General features: G+C 40.0%; 1 protein-coding gene across 1 annotated transcript; it reads right to left on the bottom strand.

Annotated features, from left to right (window-relative positions):
* Positions 1-3919: 3919 nt before the first annotated feature.
* BIRC7 (baculoviral IAP repeat containing 7) lies at positions 3920-11097 on the bottom strand. The gene is made up of 6 exons (XM_009586486.1): positions 10578-11097; positions 8303-8402; positions 6960-7041; positions 6813-6858; positions 4610-4681; positions 3920-4122 (listed from the first exon to the last, which is right to left on the bottom strand). Exons 1-6 carry the CDS (start codon positions 11095-11097, stop codon positions 3920-3922), a joined length of 1023 nt encoding a protein of 340 aa, XP_009584781.1.
* Between the last annotated feature and the right edge of the window lie 10394 nt (positions 11098-21491).

Genomic DNA, 21491 nt, shown 5'->3' with positions numbered 1-21491 from the left:
GGTTTTCTACCTGCCTTCTTCACTGAGCAGCCACGCTTATTCCAGGCACAAGCCTGGCAACATCCTGATGGAAGGTTTTTTTTTGTGACAGGATAATTTTGAGGGGAGGGAATGGGCTGAAGGAAAGGGGGAATATAAGTATAATTAAGTTGCATTAATGAGCTGCAGCAATTAATTAAAAAAAAACAAACAAAAAACAATGTCACTTTTGTTAGCTACATCTCCCAGCATGTTAGGTGTCAAGCAGAAAAGAGCACTTGTGAGCCATCCATGGCATTCTTTGGCTGGTACGTTCCAAGTGCTGTTGTAATTCTTTATTGTCTTACCTAATCTGTTTGAGAGTACTTGGCATTTTTGAGTAATGCTTTTCAGAAGAGTCAAGCTAAAAGCCATGCAAGGGAGGGAAAGTGTGAGGGAAAGAATTAAAAGAAATTAAAACATTAAGTGCTAAGTCAAAGACAGAACGATGCACCTTTCTTTGTCCCATTCCAAAGGGCCCAGGAAGCAAAATCCTTTTCTATAAACCCAAAAGTATAAGCACTAAGAGAACATTTTTTGTTTCTGTGCAACTTCCATTCTAGATACCCACTGCAACCTAACACCCTGAGCTCTGATCAGGTGCAGCTGTAAGTGAAAATGTTGTCCTCTATAGGTTATTTCTCCTTCTTTTAGCCAGTAGAAGCCACAGCTTCTGACGGAGCAGAACAGACAGCAGACAGTTGCTGGTTTGATACTAGTTTCATCATTTGAGGAAGAAAAAGCTCAACCATCTTTAAAACAGCTCTGCCTCCCAAAACATAACTACCTCCCATATTAGTCAATACCGTGTTGCTACAAAGTTAAACAATCTCTCTCTCTCTCAGTGGAACACAAGCTACTACACCATTTAGACAGCATGCGTAGCAGTGTGCATACACAATCTCTTAGCATTTCTCCACCTCTTCTTTGGTTCAGTTCATTTCTGTATAGCACTCATTTCTACTTGCCCACCTGATGTTCCCTGGAGGGGCAGAAAAAGAAATGGAAGAATACATATCCTCTAATCAATGAGATTGTTCCATGAAAGACTTCATTTATATGGGGTTTTGAAATTAATCTTCCCTTTCCTCACCAGAAAACACTGACTTTACACTTTTTGGTTTAACACAATTTCTTTTCCTCAAAGAAAAATGTTGTCTATTAGACACCAGCATTCTTTATTGGCTTTGTTTAAGTGCAACCAAAATTCAGCACAGATGGTGGAGAAAGCACAGTTTCAGCTTTGAACAGCTGAAACATTTCACTAGTAGTTTCAGGAAGAATTCTTCTAGATGGTAGTATGAAGTCAGAAGGAACTCTCTGAATTATTTTGAGGTCTGCATGTTTTTAACACTGTACATCTCAAACTGACCAAGCCTCGACACCACATTTACTAAGACGACTGATCAAAAACACTTGCGAAGTACTCTAAAGAGACTAAGCATCAAACTATGCACTTAACGGCATGCCTCTCGACTGTAATACACACTGGTAAAGATCAATTAAATAAATACAAGTGTGATGACAGAGTAGCTCCATAACTACCACCCTATGTTATGATGAACACAGGTAATTAAGTATCTTTTAATAGAAGTAAAATAAAGTTTCAGGTAAGCCTATAATATTTAGTATGAATGACTGCCATAAATCATCAAAAAAAAAAAAATCAGTCTGAGAAGAAAGAAAATAAGACAAGCTACCAAGGATCATATTCCACACTTGGTTACCTCCTTTAGTTTTCATTAGCAGAGCCATTCATCCTTCATACTCTGACAACCCTTCCTCCTGGTCTGCTTGTGCTAGACCTACTCTACGCACTGCAAGGTCATGTGATGACCCTGTTCTGTTAGGGTAGGGACTCCCAGTCATTTGCACCTCCAACGTGCTGTAAGGGTAAGGAGCAGCTGAAGGTTTTGCTCCAGTGCGTTCCCTTATCACCAGGTTAGGAGTGCCCTCTATTGGGGATAGACATCACTTGAGATACTGTCAAAAAACAACATGTACCTGTTTCTGAAGTGACATCTTCCCATAGAAAAAACAGCTCCACCCTTCCAGATGTGGAAAAACCACAATTTTCAAAGTGTTAAATAAAAGAAGCCCCAGAAACAGCTGGTATATTTACAGCTTGTAGTCCTGTTAATGCTCAGGCTAGGTTTCAGCCACACTGAGCTGGTTTTGTTTTCCCCTTCTCAGATTAGCACATCTACTTAAACTGTAAGCTTTTGCTGTTATTTACAGAGGCAAAATAAAGCCAATGATAGCTTGAACCCAGACACAACACCTAATTTGGCATGGTGATGCAATTCTGTTCCCTATGAAAGCTGCTGTCTGGCAAAGACCCACCAATTCCTCCAAGAGTTGGAGAGTTTAAAATGCTCAACTAGTAATTTCTCTCATCTTTGCCAAGAGCTGCATTAATATTACCTTCTTCTGAAGGGAAGGATGAAGAGATCTGCCCTCCCACATGGCCCAGGAATAACTGACACCTTGAAGTTACTCAGAGACAAGCCTATAACCCTGTTCAGTATCCAGGGCTGGAACCAAACAGAAGAAGCTTCAGAGCCAGTGCTCCAGTCTCCGCAGATGTGTTTAATGTACAAAACTTTGCGTCAAGTTCAGATGCAGAATTATTCCCCACTTACACAGCTTCATGTATCGGGTCCTTATCTTCCTGCATCCTTACCCCTTCTATTGCAGTTAAGAGAGTCTGGAGGACCCACATGCCATCTTGTGAATTCCAAAGGAAGCTAATGGATGGTAAGAACAGTTGCTTCTCTCATTCATGCCCACGTAGTACTGAAGGACAGAAGTTCAAGTGATCTACAAACTGATGCCGTGCTAACATCTTACGATACCACCACACCCCCTCCCCCAGTAGGGCATTATACTAGAATCAGATACTCAGACCTTTAAGATAAACAAAAGAAAAACTTTTTATTCCATGAAAAAGAACAGTTAATTTAAAAAAAACATATTTCCTTTCCCCTGCAGTTAACAAGCTATAGTATTGACAAAACTTTCTCTTTTTGGCTACATGATAGAATGTTCCATTTAAAATAAGAATCATCAGTTTAGTCAGCAAACAGAAGTCCTGTAAGTTTCCATAGTTATCTTCTAGTAGAATAGTACCCAACAGTCAGGGAAGAGGATCTGCAAGAAGCTTCCATGAGATCATCTAGTGACGCTGACCATCAAAGGGCCTTTCACCTTCTGTCTAGGGAGGTCAGCTGAGAGTAAAGTGGTTGGGGAGTCTACAATAGGCCAGGCTTTTCACTTAGTTATGTGGATTTGAGTATTACTGAAGCATTCCGTCAATTGTTGAAAATTCAACAAGTGGAGGGAAAAAAAAAAGACAGCAAAGAGCTCAGAAGAAAAAGCTAGATTCTCCCTCCCCCACAATACATTGGCTGCTGAGTATTCTAGTCTCAACGGAATGCATTTTGTATAAAAATACCCCCATTTTGACTCAGACTTACTGAAAGAAGCCATCAACCCTAGCAGAATAATCTCTAAACAACAGCTAAATGAGAGAAAAAGAACCAGAGACAGACTACTGAAAACAGCCCTTGATTTCAACATAGAGCAGGGATTCATTTGAGAATGCAAGAATTTGAAGAAGGAGAATCTCTGTCAACAAAAGCCTCTTTTTGGAGGACAAAAGAAACCAGCAGAGTTTTTCTGGAGCAGTCCCACAGCAAGATCAGCAAGAGTACAGCAAACCAGCAACGCTTACTAGAAACACTGTGCATAAGAGGCACATTTAGTAAGTTTTTACACTTATGCCAAGCTACCCTGCAAATAAGATTACTCCAGCATCAATTGAACTATTTACTTATTTTCTTCCTCTGCTGTGTTATTAATGAGTTGTATAGACTTATCTTTCCCTTAGGCACATCATGGTTCAGGACATGAAAGTCCTCACACTTCCCCGGATGACTGCTCTGCAGATAGGACACAATCTCAAATTGAGGGCACATTCTCCACAAGCTACCAGGTGGCCACAAGGAACAAACACAACAGACACATCTCTGTCCATGCACACTTTGCACATCCTTTCCTCTTGCAGGCGTCGGAGCTGTTCTTCTGTGCTCATCCGAGACTCATCTTTACCAAAAAAAGAAAAAAAAAAAGCCCAAACTGTTAGTATTATGACAGGTCCAGAGTGCCAGTCCTGTCATCTTAGGAAGTCACACTGCAACTTGCTCATCATTTTGTTCAGAGACTGACTGTGAAGATGGCAAATTTCATTTAAGCTGAAAAACTACAGCTATTATAGACTCTGGCTTATCTACACAAGATTCAGCATATCTACACATGCTGGACTGAGCAGGGACAGAGATCAACATCTTTTTACTGTAATATGTAAATTATCCCAATAAACCGAATTTTTTGTATAATAGAGTTCCACTGTGAAGCAGACTAATTCCTGAAAAAGGGTCTCTATGTTCAGTTATCATTCAAGCTAGCACACATTGCCCTTCCGGATGAAAAAAAAAATGAATGAATACAACGACCAACTGATACCATTACTATAAAAGCCACCCCAATTATGCCTAGGCTCAATTTCACCACCACTGTCAGCCCAGTGCACCTGATTCCTTTTGTTGCACAGATTGCATTTCTTCTCTTAAACTTGATGTTTCAGTCTCTCTCTGAACAGCATCTGTATAACCAGGAAAGAAGATGGCATTAAATGCTACCCCTTTCCTCCCTCTTCAGACAGTGCTGTTTAAAAAGATTAAATATCCTGGATTTCAGTAGCCTTAGGTCAAACACCTCTTTACTCTGCTGTTAACTTCACACACTCAGCCTGGTGAAGCTGATGTTCTCTGTGGTGCTTTAGTCACCATGTATGTCAACCTCCCTACCAAGACATATCCACATCACATCATCTCCCCAGCAAAGCTGGTTTATCTATCAGACATCAGGAGCCATCAGTTGCTCGTTCCTACTCCTGTGCTACTTTTTAGTCACACTTTTTTTTTTTTTTGCCTTAGCTAAAGAGATGGCAGACCACAATATGGAGACAGAAGCTTTGGAAAGCAGGCTTGCTACCAGAGAAAGCCTGTGTGGAATTGCATCTTCAAATAAACTTCACTTGGCAAACAGACTCCATAAAACAGATAACACAAGACAGACATAGATAAGTTAAGGAGAATATATATTATCCAAACAAACAGGAAGTATGGCTATTTCTGATCAAGTCATTGATTCAATTTTAAATAGGCTTGGAGTACTCATCCATCCTAGAAGCGTTGCTTTCAGACAACTGCCTCTGTATCAGATGTGAATTTGTGCACAAGCCTCCACATCGTGCAGCTGTCTGCTAGTACAGGTCTAAGGGCAGCAGAAAATATCGAGGATGTCTACACCATAGTCTATTGGAGGCAAATATAGTTACTGATACCCCAGTAATCACAGCTCCTTCAGGTTTCTTTAAAGCAGATCCTCATTCTTGAGCCTCTCAAAGAAAGGCCGGCTTGGGTACATTACTATTCTTAATTCCAGCCTAGGAAGAGAGAAGGCAGACCCGCAAGACACTCACAATAGTGCTCAAGATGAAGTGAATAAGAAGTTAAACATCCACCAAGAATGTGGGTGTGCGAGTCAGGCATACCTCTGCTTTCCTCTGCACTGCTGCTCTCTTCCCAGTCTGGCTGAAGCAGATCAGAAATCAGTTCAGACTCAGAAAGGTAGAAAGTCCCAGTCAGCACGTATTTATTCTCTACCAGGTTAGCCACCCAGGTGGGGTCAAAGCCCATCTGCAGGACATTCTGCACTATGGTAAACTGATCCAGAGAAGGAGGAACCTGCAATTCCCAATTCCTCAGAGGATCTGTAAAGCAGTGAACAGATGCTTGACTAAAAAGGTGGAACTTTGGGCAAGAAGTATGCCATATAAAGTGGTATTAATATATTCTAGGACATTCCTCAAGCCGTCTGTATAGCTAGATCAACATCCAGATTTACAGTTTTTACTTCCAATCATAATTCACAAGAAAGTAATCAAAAGCAATGTCATAAAAACCAAGAGACTAATTTTGGATGGTTTATTCTACTGTATCAGTGAACAAAGTCTCCCATGTTTGGCCCCAGTCCAGAATCCTTATCTTTGTTTTCACATCCCAGAACAGAAGTCTCAAAACTGCTTTCATGAAGATCAAGTGGAACATTCCAACTGAAGTCTCTCCTACCTCATAATCTAGCTCAACCATTCATCAGTAAAGCTAGAAGTGGGAAATTCAGCTGGCAGCCTGTTCAAAGGCTTAAGTCTTTCTTAAGCTCATCCTATCAGATAGGCTTTTCAAGAGAATGAGAAAAATCAGTTTTCCACAGCTGTGGGAGCCAAATTTCACCTACTTAAATTTCCAGGAGCAACTGATGCAATGGGAATAAATCCCCAGGATCAACACTTTCATGAACAACTGGACCCTCTAGCTGTTCTCTGGTCTCCTATGTTTAAAATGCTGTAGTCCAAAAGACTCTACAGACAGACAACAACATCAAGAGCATGGACAAGTCAAAGGAAGGTTACGTGAGCACCCAGAAGTCACATGATTATCCAGACTAGCTAAATGTCTCTAGTCTTAGACAAAGAGGTCTCAATAAGAGCAAGCAATTTTGCTTCTTGTGCTAGACACCATTTCCTAAAAATAGAGTGAAACAGCTTCTAGAATATCAAAACATCTCTCAAACACCATGTCTACAGAGTGCATAGTAGGCTGGGGTGGGATAGAAGTAAGAGTACACCACTTTCAACAGAAGACAAACCACCATGTAATTAGAGCACTGACCTTGGGAAGCAGAGGAATCTTCTTCAGTCTGATCCCAGGAATCTCTCTGAAAATGTCACAAGAGAGTCACACACGAGAAGCATGTATTCAAAACTCCCCCTATCTACCAAACCCCCATCCACTATACACAAAATATTCATGACTCACTGGAGATAGCAGGGTGCTAGAAAAGGACTCCTGAACACTGCTAACAAAATCTCTCCCCCTCGACCGCAATAAAAATTCACACCTATAAGCAGAAAGATTTAAATACATTAGTACAGGATATCTCAAGTGAAAGCAGCAGTAGTAGTTTGAATTCTAGAAGCAAAGGGTGCTATCGGATTATGAGCAAACTGCTATATTCGTTAAAGAAGAGGGAGTATAATGGTCTCTCTTCCCCCTCCTTGCACAAAGGGCAACAATAAGAGGCTCATGACACCCCCCCTCAATTCAGTCTTCATGTTTGGCCCAAGATGAGCTCAGCTGCAATGTCCTTTGGAACAGATCACAGAAAATGTGATAATAGACTAGTTCACAGAAAAACACAAGAGCTGCTACAGAAAAACAAGGTTTACAATATCTTTCTTTTTGTAGCTCAGAGTAGTAGAAACCAAAGCTGTTCTTTGATATCAAAGAAACTGATTTTAATTGAACTTTCAGATGGTGAACTGTAGGTCAAATTAGAAAATCCCAGGTATGAACTGTGCCATTCTAGCTGAGCTTGAACATTTGATTTTGCTTTTAAAGTGAGAAGGTCTAAACATTTAGGCTTTCTCACGTCTATTTGTACAGTTCTCTTTTAAAAAAACTAGTTACAGCTTAGACAACCATCCAGTAGGTTTCATCACTAACACAGAACACTCCAGTGATAAATCAGCATTTGGAACATAAGATGTGGCAATGCCTGAGAAGAAGCCTAAAAGGACTGAAGCCAACCGTCCTGGAGTCAGCAAACTATTGTAAGGGATAACACATACAAAGAGACACCAGACACACATAAACTATTTTTGGGGGAGGGTGGAAAGGGAGAAACAGAAAAGGAGAGGCAGTTGAAGATACGATGATTAAGTTTTAAGGCCAATCTTTGGTTCTCCCACATGTGAGGGGAGAATGGGAAGAAGGCACTTTTGGAAGACAGTACAGACTAAGTGGTCCTATCCTGACCCACTACTAGGATCTGAAGATGGTCCCTTGCTGTGCAACTTTGATCTTGAGGATTCAGAACCTCTCTCGAGATTTCAGGGATTTCCAGAAGGTTACAGACTACTGCAATGGTTTATGCAGTTAAACATGATTGAACATACCTGACTAGCTTTTCACCTGCTCTAGCCAGGTAGAAAAATCTAGAACCAGAGCCTGGAAGCAGTGCTTACCAGTACACCTGTTGCGACTCATTTGTCTCTCAACTGGGGGTACTTGTATCTTATGAAAGAAGAAATCAGTGTGGAATGCTCGGCATATCTTTTGGTCTTGCTATGAGACACATTTGTCAACCAAGACTGACTTACCCCGGATACCATTTGGCATGTTCCCTCCAAGGATCATCTCCAAACGACCAATTCCTCACACCTCCATCACAGTAAAAACACCTCACTACATCACCTTGTCCTGAAAAAGACATCAAGAGATTATTTGACATCTGAGACACTGTATGCTCTACTAGCCCCGGATGAGAACAGGGGGAGAGATTCAGCACAAAACACCCCTCAGAACAGATAAGCAGATGACAATTTACCAACACTGTGCAAGCTGTATAGGGGCAGCAAATCCGATGAGAGTTTAAACTCCCAGAGCTGTGGCTGGTTGAGATGATTCCAGAACTGGGTCACAAGCTAACAGGCAGCATGCACGTGAGCACCATAGCTCCCATGTATGCACATACCTATCCAATCCCCTCTTGCCTGCATTTAGAGTAGAGCTGTAATTAATTATACCTATAAACATACTTTGTTTCCTAACCACAATCTGCCATAACCAGCAGCAGGCACAGTCAGATGATGTAAACAGCTTCCATCTCACAGGTATAAGAATTTGCCACAACATGGTCCCAGGCTACCCATCCTTCTTCTGTGCTTCTCTTCACAGAAATCACGGGGGGGCGGGGGGGGACGACCAAAGCCACAGTTAAGAACAACGGCCTACAAATGCCTTGCCCTAAGGGCAATGAAACAATGTCAGTAAAGGTTGCCAGTGAGTTTGGGTCAGAGACACAACCTTTCAGACACTCTCGTGTTGGAGCACTGTTTGGCTTAAGTCAAGTGCTCAGTTCCAGAGTTCTCCTGCTCAAGTGACCGCAGGGGAGTGCCACGTCAGACTGCTGCTGCCTAATGAGTCCCCAAAGTAAGCCCCTGTGCTGGGTTCTCAAACAGCTGCTCTGCAAGTGATAAATCAAGTCCAACACAAAACACACAGGTTTTGTGCTGCAGACACTGCTTTACAGTTTATTCTGTGTTCCTGGCCATGCTGGTCTTTTGTGTGCCTTAAAAATTAATAAAAAGACAAAAGCAGCAGATAAGCTAATATGCCTATAATGCTCTTCCATTTAGGCATGCATGCTGTTTAGCCCCTGCTACTGTGCTCCACGTAGACAGCTACAGATTCTTAGTATTAACTAGATTTATAGCAAGATCCAGGTTATGCAGTTTCAGTGAAACCTTGCAGAAGGGAAGAGACATACCAGCAAACTAACCAGTCACTTCCTCTAACTCAAGCTAAAAGAACAGAAGGTCCGTTATTTAGACAGACTTTCTTATGTGCATGTCATTCACTGTGTTGCATCTCAGATTTTTCCAGCTATCACAACATTTAAGCCTGTTTTTTCCCATTTCCATCTTTACCAACAAATAGTACTTAAATAAGTGGAGAAAGGGGCAATTCAATTTTACTTCAACAATGAAAGCATGAGGCATTCAGGATGCACAAGTTTGTTTCTGCTAAGGGACCTTTACTTTGTGGACCCTGCCTGTCCCTTTCTTCCATGTCTCTATTTGATGTGCAAATACAAAATGAACAGATTCCTTCATATGGAAGAAGTCACACTTGTAACACACAGAAATATCACTACATTATTAGCTTTCAAAAAACAGAAGGATCCCCCCAATATTTAATTACAGTCAAGCATTAACGTACTGTAAATATTTCCTCTGACTGGTCCATGCAGGGAGGAGTACTTATTCAAATCTATTACCTAACCAGCAAACCCTTCTCAACAGGAAAAAAAAGATGTTATACAGATACTCACATGCATATGATAACAACAAATATTTTCCTCAAAACAAAAAGTATCTTTTTTATTTCTGTATTACAAGTCCAGGGTCCTTACAGCAACAAGCCACAGTGACAGCCAAATGGGCTGACTACCTACAGGTTTCACGCAGATTTGGTTTTTTGACAAGAAAAGGAGTGCAAGACAGAGCTCATACAAAACATGACGTGCCAAGTAAGTGCCTCAAGTCCTTTTACAAGTGCAAGTAATAAATAGGCTCAGTGGATCTTAAAGCACACTTCTGCCAGTAAAACATCTGTTTAAAACATGTCACTTTTTCCACTCTTGCTGGTAAGGGAATTGACTTAGGAGTGGACCCCTCAGTAGTACTCGAACAGGAGGTAACATAGAAGTGAATTCTGCACAAGCAGCAAGTGAAATAGCACAAGCTGAAGGAAGGATGTGGTTTCTAACTGCACTACACATACTTGCAAGTATTTGTGCAAGCAACAAAACACAGTGACACCTTCAAAAGTTAACTTGAATAAGCGTTAAAAACATTTCCCCAGAGTACCTACCTGTGTAAAAGAATCCTGCTCTAGCCAGTTGCTCAGGATGCATGTCAGTATATTGTGGCCAGTTCCGAAATGTAGATAGTCTCACCTCCTCTGTTACCATCTCTGGGTATTCTGGTTCGTTGGGCAGGGCTGTCTCCTCGCTGTCCATCCCCTGCAAAAGACTAAGGAACTGCCCATCCACAGTGTCAAAAATCTCCTGAAGAGGAAGCATCTCTTGGTTCCCAACGTCCTCACCGCAAATGAATTTACAGGAAGGGAAGAACTTCAGGTGCTCTGCTATTGGGCAATCACCAGGTCCCCAATCCTTCAGGACACCACCACAGCAGAAACACTGTACTTCATCTCTTGGACCCACAAAGAAAAAGCCAGCCTTGACCAAATCTCGGGCAGACACAGGTGAGGTGCCTGGCCATTGCCAAAAAGTCCTCAGTCTTCTTGCTTCGTTCCTCATGCTGGATTCAAACAACTGGCAGCAAGCAGCCCTGAGCTCAATCTCCTCTGCTGGTGTCACGTCCCCCATGTTCTCGTTCTGAAAGAGAGGATGAAATAACGCAGAGCAATCAGCTGGATTCCCAATGTCAGGCAGCACTCGCCCTGCATTATTTGTTCCTCATCCCCATGCATATTCTGGAAAGCTCCTGATCTGGACAAAGCTGAGCTTGTTTCAGAATTGCAGCCTAATCAGAGATCTGGTGCTTCTGTACTTTGCTGTTGAACTTTTGCTGAGTCCTCACTAGTGTCTGAAGGGAAGAGAATAGCACTTTCTGAGCCCCTCTGCCAATTTACAGGAGAGATGCTTGCGGGAACAGACAGTGGAACGGTAGGGCAAAACCCATGCTGCCTCCCTTGCTGAACCAATCCAGTTTTCAGCATCTGATCTGTGTGAGAAATCCCCAGTCATTTTGCTCAACCTTCAAATTAACATTAAAAAGACCCTGCTTTTTTTTTTTTCCCTAAAACCAGATTTAAGAAGGCATGCCATAATAAAGCAAGCAACAGCCACACCCAAACAAAAGTGTCTCATAATGTTCATTTTACAGCCAAACACTACACAGAATATCATTAGATTTTTCATAACCTTATTATGCTAATTAGTGAATATATAGAAATATCTCTCTAAAATAGAATTTCTCCAGGACACAATCTAAATTAATTAGGTCCGGTTTCTATAAGGAGGTGTCCTTAAATCAAAGATAAGACATTTTCTGCCTGTGGTAGTTCTATGCAAAAGGAAAAGTGAAATTAAAACAGTTACTGAGTGCCCAATTATCCAAGCCTTCACCCTACTTAACGTAATAGCCCCTCCCTGTGCGAGTAAGCTAAACTGCAACTCAGCTACTGCTTCTAATACTTCCTATATGGCTGGCAAATACACTTTCAAAAGGCCATACAATTACACAACTGAGAATCAAGATCAATTTAACTTACTACTCTCAAAGAATTCTTTTGGAGTGAAGTCACTACACATGTGACTAAGTGGTAGGTCCAATCAAATCTTTTTTTTTTTTTTTTTTTTTCCCCCCCAGTAAGTGCCCTAGAAACCCCTTCACCACCTAACTCAGTATGTCAACTCATTCCACAGAAGTGCTGACTATCTACTGGTTATCAGAGCTAAGCATTTTAAGCATACAGACCCAAAACATCACATGGGCAAATATTAAATTAGGGAAAAAAAAAATTACACACACCCCCCCCCCCCCGCAAAAAAAAAAAAAAAGATATGGTGTTTCAAAGGTTGTACAAAACATTATTAGGATAATAGATAACTACTGCAGTGCACTTTTGAATAGGCACACTGTAAAAAACAATCAAGTGGAGACCACCTGTATAGCAGCTACTCTGCAGTAAACACAGTCACAGAGACTGTTAAGAGGCACTGAGGCCACTAGCGCCTCTGAAGTACTGTTCCTCTTAGTTAAGTGCTGCAGTACATTTAGGGGAAAAAAACTTCCAGGGCATTTTAGTTGCAAGACCTGTAGCCAGAGCTAACAAATCCATCCTTTATAGGTATTACAGATACAGTGAGATTTTAAAAGCAAAAGCAAGCTTTCTCAATCACATGCCTCTCACAGTAAAAGGTAGCAAGGAAGAGAAAGTTCAAAGTAAATAGAACTTTCTTCTATAAATCATAATCACAGAAACCAGAGTTGTAGGAAAAGAAGTCTCTAAAGGTTTGTTTAAGAAACTATGCTTTATTTAATACAATAAAGTAGTTGCTCAAGAACTATGTCGCTGGTATAAGGAAAAATCCACACAGAAAGGAAAAAACCCATTAGTCACTGATACACAGCAGAATTTGCAAGCTAAGCAAACTTACGAGCATGCAATTAGTTAGCCTGCACAGCAGATTTTGCTCTCAGAACACAGAGTAGCAACAGGGAGACTTGTTCATCAGGCACAGCTCCACAATATCAGCATAGCTCTCATTTTGGGCCCTAACAAAACAAAAGCTATTATTCTTAAACGATGACAAACGCTATTTTCCACCTAGAAGGTGATCAAGTTATTTTTGCCTACTTCCACTTAGGAAGTACACATCAGAGCAAGCTTCACAGCAAAATACAAAGAAAGAAAATTAGCTTTTCCACCCAAAAGCTTAACAGCTGAATCAAGCTTTTTTTAAATAAGAGATGCAACATAGAAGAACAAATATATTTATCTTCTGTTTATGAAGAAACCCATTATGGTTTACCTGCATTAAAGACATTTATATGCTCTGCAGAAGATCCATTAACTTCGCTAACAAGGCTCTCCAAACCAAATTGGTATTTTAAATAGTTGCAACACCACTGAAAGCCAATATTCTCCCACAATCCGCTACTTACTTACACCTACATAGTAATACACTTTCAAAGCAACATTACAGCTAATATCAACAATTCCCTATAATTAGCACAATAAAAAGTAAAGGGGGGGAAAAAAAAAAAAAAAGAAATTTACCTGCAATATGCTAAAAAAAACCCACTGAAAACACTTCCAAGAACTAAAACTCTCCTAACCCCACAAGCTTTAAGCTATCCTCTTCTCTTCTAGGCAATGTAGAGGTCTTTCTCGAAGAAGCAGAAATCCTTCCAAGGTGTAAGTGGTCCCACCTGACACAGAGGCCATTTCTAATGCTTCGTTTTCCCTAATTGGTTGGTTTTGTGCTGAAATTCTCTACTGGCTAAACAGTCCAAATTTCATCTTCATAAGTGGGAGTCACCAGGGAAAGATACAAAGAAATGAACATAATCATATTCTAAAAAAAGACTGTCCCGATGTAAGTTATGCCATATGTTGAATACGCTGTAGTATGTCATACATGGGCACAACAGCAGTTCCCTATCAGGAGGGTGATAGCCCTCTTAGCCCTTGCAATTGTGCTGTGACTCTATATTAACAGTATTTCTGTGCTCTCACACATGTGTTTTGCACCTTAAAATTTTTAAGAAAATGTACTATAAAATTAACAGATAAATAGCAAAAAGAATTTACTCAAGACAGCTTGAATAGATTGCATTGCCTTTACTTTGGGAATAAACACTCTTTTGCTACCATTGCATCTTCACAATTTGAAATCTTTCTATTCCTTTGCCTTCCTGTGGTCACAATTCAGAATGAAGGATTTTAAAGCTACTTTTGAAATGTGCAATTACTTGAAAATGTGTTTTCCCCTACCACTTTTCTGCCTGAGAAAATGCGTGCAGGTTATTCTAAACGATGTGCTTGACAAAACATAAGTTCTTCATGTTAACATAAGAACACATCTATTTGTAAAAAATTATAAATTAGGATTTTTCTTTTAAGAAAAAAGATCCGGGGTCCTTTTCTTACAGGCAAGCCTATACAAACATTTTAATTAAAAAGAACCGTGTTGAAACTTTTTTTTTTAATCAAATACACGTTAATGAAAAACCCTGAGCAGTAGAGGGCACTGCTTATATACAAAATTTACAGAATCTTCTATCAAGTGAATGTGGGGACTTTTTTGTCGGTAATGAATTTATATACATTGCAATATATATTGCACATTATCTTTTGCTCCACAGATCCTGTTCTTTATAAGTCTATATTGATTTTTGAAGAATGTATCCTAAAAATATAAGATACAGAGTTAACAAAATCCCTCTTACAGAGGCTGTTTGGGGAGTCTGCTGATGGGTTGTAGTAAATCACCTGTTAATAGATAAGAATGAACAATAGTTCTGATCTTGTGAATCATTTTACAAGCAATGACCTCATCTTGTACTGATTATAACCACTTTGCTTCTCAAATGTGATCTCAGGAGGTGTTGGGAACATAGTAGGCTCCTCGATTTGCCTTCCTCACAGCCACTCCTTGGCCTCACCAGCAGTCTGCAAGCAGCTCTCAGGGATGCTTTCATGCAATGCTTAAAAAACCTGCCGATGGCACAGGGTGGCACTGATGCACCATAGTGTTGTGGTAAAGGTGTATTGAACTGCCAAGCCCGTACAATCCCACTTGTTCCAGGGGAGCCCCCAGGGTGACTGTTAAAGAGGGAAAAGCTGTATAAAAGCTCACAGGAGCTGAAAGGCAGCTCCTAAATTAATTTACAAAATTTGACTGATTCTGGCAGTGATTATTAGGGTTTTTTGTTTACATAACATTCTTTCGTCATGCAAGCTTCAAGACAGGTTTAAGGTTGGTTTTCTGTGGGGATACACTCATGTGATTTTGGGGGGAACATCTCACCAACAAAGGGAAGCTCAGAAGGACTAGTGAGATGACTAGCAGAAGATGAAGTGACACCAAGTCTGGTGCTGAGAGCAATTAAAAATAAGTCACCATGGATAAATGATAGGGTTTTATTTTAGCACACTAAAATTTTGAAAGCAAATAACATATTCAGAAATGTGTTCTATGCAACTAATATTGATCTTTTTTAGCAATTCCTATACATTTTTAGTTCCTTTTCAGAGAATTAAGATGCCCTACTGAATTTCTGAATGCTTCTTAAAAAGAAGAGTGTGATGAGCTAAGAACAAACAAATGTAGGAATCAGTAAGCATCAACCAGGAGTCCAGGATAGATCAGTGACAGTGATCAACAGTATGAGAAACGTAGTAACTTCTAAATTGCTGAGCTCATTCCAAGCATGACTGGAAACCAATACTAGACAGTGATTTGAAACACTCTAAGAAGAAAGGAATGTAAACATAATTAATCAAAAATATGTTTGCTGATATCAGCCTGATTTGGAAGGAAAACAATCAATAAATACAAGGTCTAGAGCATAGCTGGAGACAGCATGATAAAGAGCTCAAAAGGGCTGAAGCGACTAGAGCCTCTGGAAAAACTCCAGCAGAGTTCAGCATCTCTAACCTCGAAGTTCTACACAGCTGTAAGGGGATGAAGTTGTTCTGTGTGGTTGGCATTACCAAAGAAGCAAAGAGGCTGGGAACACGAATAGAGATACCATAGCTTGCCACTGCAACTGATGTGTAAGGGGGCTGGATATCAAGGAAATTTACAGCATAATTCCTGTTCCCACTTGCTCAGAACCACTGTTAACCATTCTGTGAAGACAAGGATCCATTTTTCAGAATAAAGAGTTCGGATCTTGTGATATAACTGCTTTCCAGCCTGAAGCAGAGTAGACAAAATCATTAAATTTGCAGCCATAGAAATAGGTGACTGCTTCTGTTTCTCCATTGAGGGCCTTGCTTTTCCTCTTCTGGTTGCTTCTTCCTTGTCTGTCGCTCTTCATCTTCCTTCATGCTGAATGGCCAGCTGGTACTATCCTACAGCAAAACACCTGCACTCTGCTGCTCTCCTGTGAGTTGCTGGCACTATGTTTCCTGCAAAAGTAAAATCTCCAAGGTGTCCATAAAACAAATCCACTGTGGACAGGCAGCATGATCCAACCGTGAATAATGACAAGACACACTGAAAAGTGACTGATCACACCAGAGGCAAACACAAAGTGTTGACCCTTAGGGCAAAGCTCAGAAGTCTCACTTTGCTCCTTCATCCAGCTCAAGGTTCTTTCTTTTACCATAATAAGTACTGCTATACATCTAAAGGGGTCTTCTCTGCCTATCAATGTTTCCCTCCCTGCACTTTCCTCACTGGATTTTTCAATAATAATGAAGAACAAATTTTACACATTAATAAATTATTTATTCCTCCAAACATTAACAATCATGAATTCAAGAAGCCTGAAAAATGTTGCTATAAAGTAAATACATATACTATAAATATATACTGCCAGAACTAATGCACAGGTGAGTAACAGAGACATGTTTCGTGAAGTGATTTCCAACCTTTCAATCTCCTCTCCTAATTCTTTCTTCTGGCCTCCACTACCATGGCATTTGATTGCCTCAAAACTTTATGTATTGTAATTGTTAGGAATAGCTAAATGTAGCTTGCAACATGATTCATGAAAGTGCTTAAAATCAAATACTATTAATATACCAGCCCACAGGAACAGAACACGGTACGTATCAAAAGACAAATCTGCAAAGCACAGCAGATACTCAAAAAATCAATAGAGGAACTGACCTTAAAATCCTACTGTTATTTGAAAGAAAAGCAAACTAACATGCTAGTTCCTTGTAATGAGGAAAATTAAAGTGTTTCTGCCACAAGCCATTACTATGTTTTATATTGTTTCATAACTTCATGATTTCAGTGTCCAGCCTATCATAAAAAATATTTCTGCTAGAGAAGATAGAGTGGGTTGAAAACCGTTCGACGCTTTTTCAAAAGGTAACTGTTTGTAGAAAACAGTTTCTTTTTTATTTTTCTAAATGGCTTTTGGAGCTGAAAAATTTGAGAGTTTCTCTTTCAAGGGTCTTTTTTTCTCTTTATTTGGTTTTCTACCCCTTCTTGCCTTTGCCAGTGAATACAAAACATCATGGGGAAAAAAAAGAAAGGACAAAACCAAAACCCTCCCATTATTTGTTTTTTTTGTTTCCCACAGCATTCTGAGTACTTAAAAAAATGTGTAAAAATTCAGTGTTGCCCCAACTTGAATGAACTATTTTCAGTTTTCAGCAGATCAATGTGATATCCAAAGAGCAAGCAGAGTGCTTAGAGGGCTGAGCAGCAGCACAGGGATTAGGAATACAACTTAATTTCAGGAGAGAACTGGATGGCCAAGTACAATTCCCACAGTGAGCATGGAAAACATGAATTATATTCCCTTTCTTTCTCCTTTTCTGAGTAGGATCTGGCTAGTTTCCCCAAAGATCAGTTATGCTTCTCCCTCCTCTCTATTCCTGCCTCTCCCTCTCACTGACTCCGATCATTTCCTGATGCCTTCCGATTCTGACATGGAGGACCCTCACACTTGTGCTCTATTCCCTCTACCTACTCAAAGCCTGGCAGGAGGTACAGGAACAGAGGACATGTAGCCTCCCGTAAAGTGGGTGGCATTGCTACTCCAAATTGTTCACAAATAAAACTAACAACTCTTCAGCAGAGATTGCTGTGAGCTTGTGGCTAATGTACGTTCCACCATTCAGCCATTAATTACCTTCAAAGAAGGATTTGTTGGCATTGTTATAACTCTAATGGAGCTCATCCTACTTTTTAATTGGTGGAAAATCAGCCATCAAGGAAGATGGAACATCTGATTTTCCAATTAAATTCTGCTACAGTTTGGAACATTTTTTTCATTGTAGAGACATGTGCCTAGCTGCCTAAATATTGCTTGGATGACAGGCAGAAAGATCTATTCTTGAGCTATTCACGCTAGCAATCATCTGTTTTTCTCCATGCAAATTGACTCAAAATAGGTTTATTTTTTCCATGTATCAATAATCAATAGCAAGATTGAAAGATGAGGAAGAAAGACAACAGACCAACTTGAAGGACACTGCAAAAAGCTGAAGTGAAAAATGGGTGACTGTATTCTAATAAGTAAGCAAAGACAGGCTGACCCTACAATTTAATGGAAACTACATGATAGCAGCAAGAGAGAGTTGCCAATGATGAAGATCAAGAGGGAGACATCGGAGAGTCCTTGTGGTCAGTCATTGCTCAGTTGAGCTCCTTTTAATGAAGTTGTCTTGCAAAGAACAGCATGTGCGATGATGATGTCAGATGATATCTGTTCACAGCCACACTCTTTGCATATGATTTTGCTTCTCATGTTTTCACAATGTATCAGTGACATGAAAAACAGGAGAGAAGAACAGATACTATTTCTCTGTGTGTCTGCTTTTATTTTTCACTCTAAAATGATGGAAATTAATGTTGGATCCTTGCTTTGTTTACATTCCACGGGGGTGTGGGGTGCAGAAGGAAGATTATTCCAGCATGGCAATGTTCGATTTTACCCCCCTGCTCATAGCAGACAGGGCTGCATAAAATCCCTGTAAAATCTAAATTAAAAACAAAACAAAACAAGAAAGTATTCTGTAATTTACACATGAACTCTTCTGAGATTTCAGAGTGTTAGCAAAGGAAGAAAAAGATATCTGTGACTTCTTCTTACACTAGAAGAACATACCACCATATTTCTCTCAACAAAGCCAAAACCAAACAAAAACCTGTGTCACCCCCCTAGATTACAGTGTTACACTCCAAGAGTATTCCGAGTTGATATAATTCTGAATATTGCCTCATCTAAATGCTTCAACTGAGACGTCTCATCTTACTGGTTTTATTTCAAAAAGATTGTGCACTTCTCAATGGATAGACAAGATCATTCTTAAAGTCACCAGGAAGAAGTAGTAACTCACATTTTCCTAATGCAAAAGAAGAAAAATGTTCACATAAACATGGACTTGGGCACATACATACATATATATATATATATGCCTGACATGCTCTGTCTTTGAATCTAAAATAACAGGTATAGCCTAATAGCTTTAATCCCCTGTACCTTAGGATGCTGAAGCAAATACAGTTCTAACATTCTGCCTACATACACTCATGGCTAGGATGATTCATAGTCACATAGTTTCTATATCAAGACTGGTGAACATACACAATCACATGGACTTCAGAGCAGTGCCCATCACCCAAGTATCCAAGACAAGCCTTTCCCTTTTCCTTCCAGACAGATGTTCCACTCTCTAGCCCTGCTGCTCACTTTTTTCTCACATTTGTTCTTGAAGCATTGCTCTTTAGATAAGCCTTTCCAGCTCATCCAGGGACTCTCAAGAGCACAGACTTAATGACTTTGTCCACACCTATACTGTATGGCAAACAGAATTAAGATAAAACATGCCAATTTTTACTTGCTACCTAAGCCAAACAAAGAACCAAAGCATCTCCAGGTGCTGAGGATTAATGCAATACTCCTTGTTTCTTACCTCTGGATGACTGTTCAGAAAAAGAACAAAAGAAAGTGGACTATTCACTTCAGATGTTTTATTAGAATATAAATACAAACTCAAACTAACAATTTCCAAACATGTGAACACAGGGAAGCCTCTGGTTTTAACTGTATCTAAAGGAAAGGATGATTGCATTGTTTAGTATTTTTCATGAGGACTAGAATTTGCCACTTTTACCCCCAAAATTAAGCATGGAGATGTTACAAGGCTTTGTAACTTCTGGAACTACTGTCTGGTAGGACACTTTGGTCAGAGCTCTAGCTACTTGTGAACGCAGCAATGAGAGTGGATACGAGCATCACACAAGTTGGTACTAGGCCCAGTTTGGGCTTCAAGTTATTACCTCAGGCAATAACACAATATATTATACACATGTTGAAGGCCTGATTTTGATTCGTCTTTATCTCAAATATGTTCTTATATTGCTCATACCTAGAAACTGTAAGTGGTGCATGTTTGTGTCAAGAAACCTACACAAGACGTACGTTCAAAGCCAAGAGAGTCTTACCAAACTAAATCTCTGCAGGTATTTTGATACCTTCAAGAAAAAAATCAGGTTTCTGGCCAATTTAAGGACAATTATTTCCATTCTCCAAACAGATGTCAGACACCTATGTAACATGTTAAAAGATAATCTCAGTGACATATTGTTAATCAATGAAAATTCTTTGTTACAAATCCTTTTACTGCACTGGTTTCCAAAGAAGTCAAAAGAAATTATATTCTACAAATCTCATTTAGTTGCTATCATCTGGTACCAGTGTTGTTTAGAAGCACTGCAATGATATTTGCTTTTGTTATGGCATAAGAGGTCCACCACACTCTAATTGGGCACTGAGTGAACTGTCATTTACTATGCTTGTAAGTCAGCAGGACAGTAAGGCCTCTGGGTGTTACTGTAATACAATAAGAAAGCAAAAACATGTTGATTTCTGTTCCATCATAAAACACTTATGATCTGGTCAGGAGAACTCAAATAGATTTGAGGCAGATTGTCACACAAGTTTCTGTATTATAATCAGTTTATATAATATATTATAAACTGCACGACCTTGGGGAGGGCAGGAACTGCCCTTTTGTTCTGTGCAGCACCTACAAATTGTATCTTGACCAAAGGACCCTAAGCAGGACCTAAAAACTATTAAGAAGTAGCAACAGTTCTGGTCATTAGATATTCCACCCATTTAGAAAACCAAACCAAACCCAACCCAACCCACTATGCACAAAGAGGCAGAAATACAATCATTAATGAACTCAAATACTCAAAATAAAAGGGCATTGCTTTCATTTAATCTGATTTCTCCTTAAGCCAGCCCTCCCTAAAAATTACGGAGATTCAACTTTGGCATAAAGCAGCACTGAACGACTACAACTCAGGCGACTTACTCACTACTGCTTCATTTCCTCACCTTCCCTCGAAAGGGTGCATAGCTAAATCACTTGTCTCCCTGAAAACCACTGTCTACTTCTCAGCCCTGCTGAGGGCTCAGCCATGCTAAGGGGGGCCAAGATTTCATCCAGGTTCTGCAAAACAGCAGCTGGAAGGAAAATAAAGTGAATTAACCTGATAAAACACCATGGTGCGAGCAGCTGCAGCCAGCAGTCAGGCTGGTTGTGATCCTC

This window comes from Fulmarus glacialis, unplaced genomic scaffold, assembly GCF_000690835.1.
Source record: "Fulmarus glacialis isolate BGI_N327 unplaced genomic scaffold, ASM69083v1 scaffold11881, whole genome shotgun sequence".
Classification (NCBI taxonomy): domain Eukaryota; kingdom Metazoa; phylum Chordata; class Aves; order Procellariiformes; family Procellariidae; genus Fulmarus; species Fulmarus glacialis.
The sequence above is the reverse complement of the archived record's forward strand: the minus strand, read 5'-3'. Positions and strand labels throughout refer to the sequence as shown.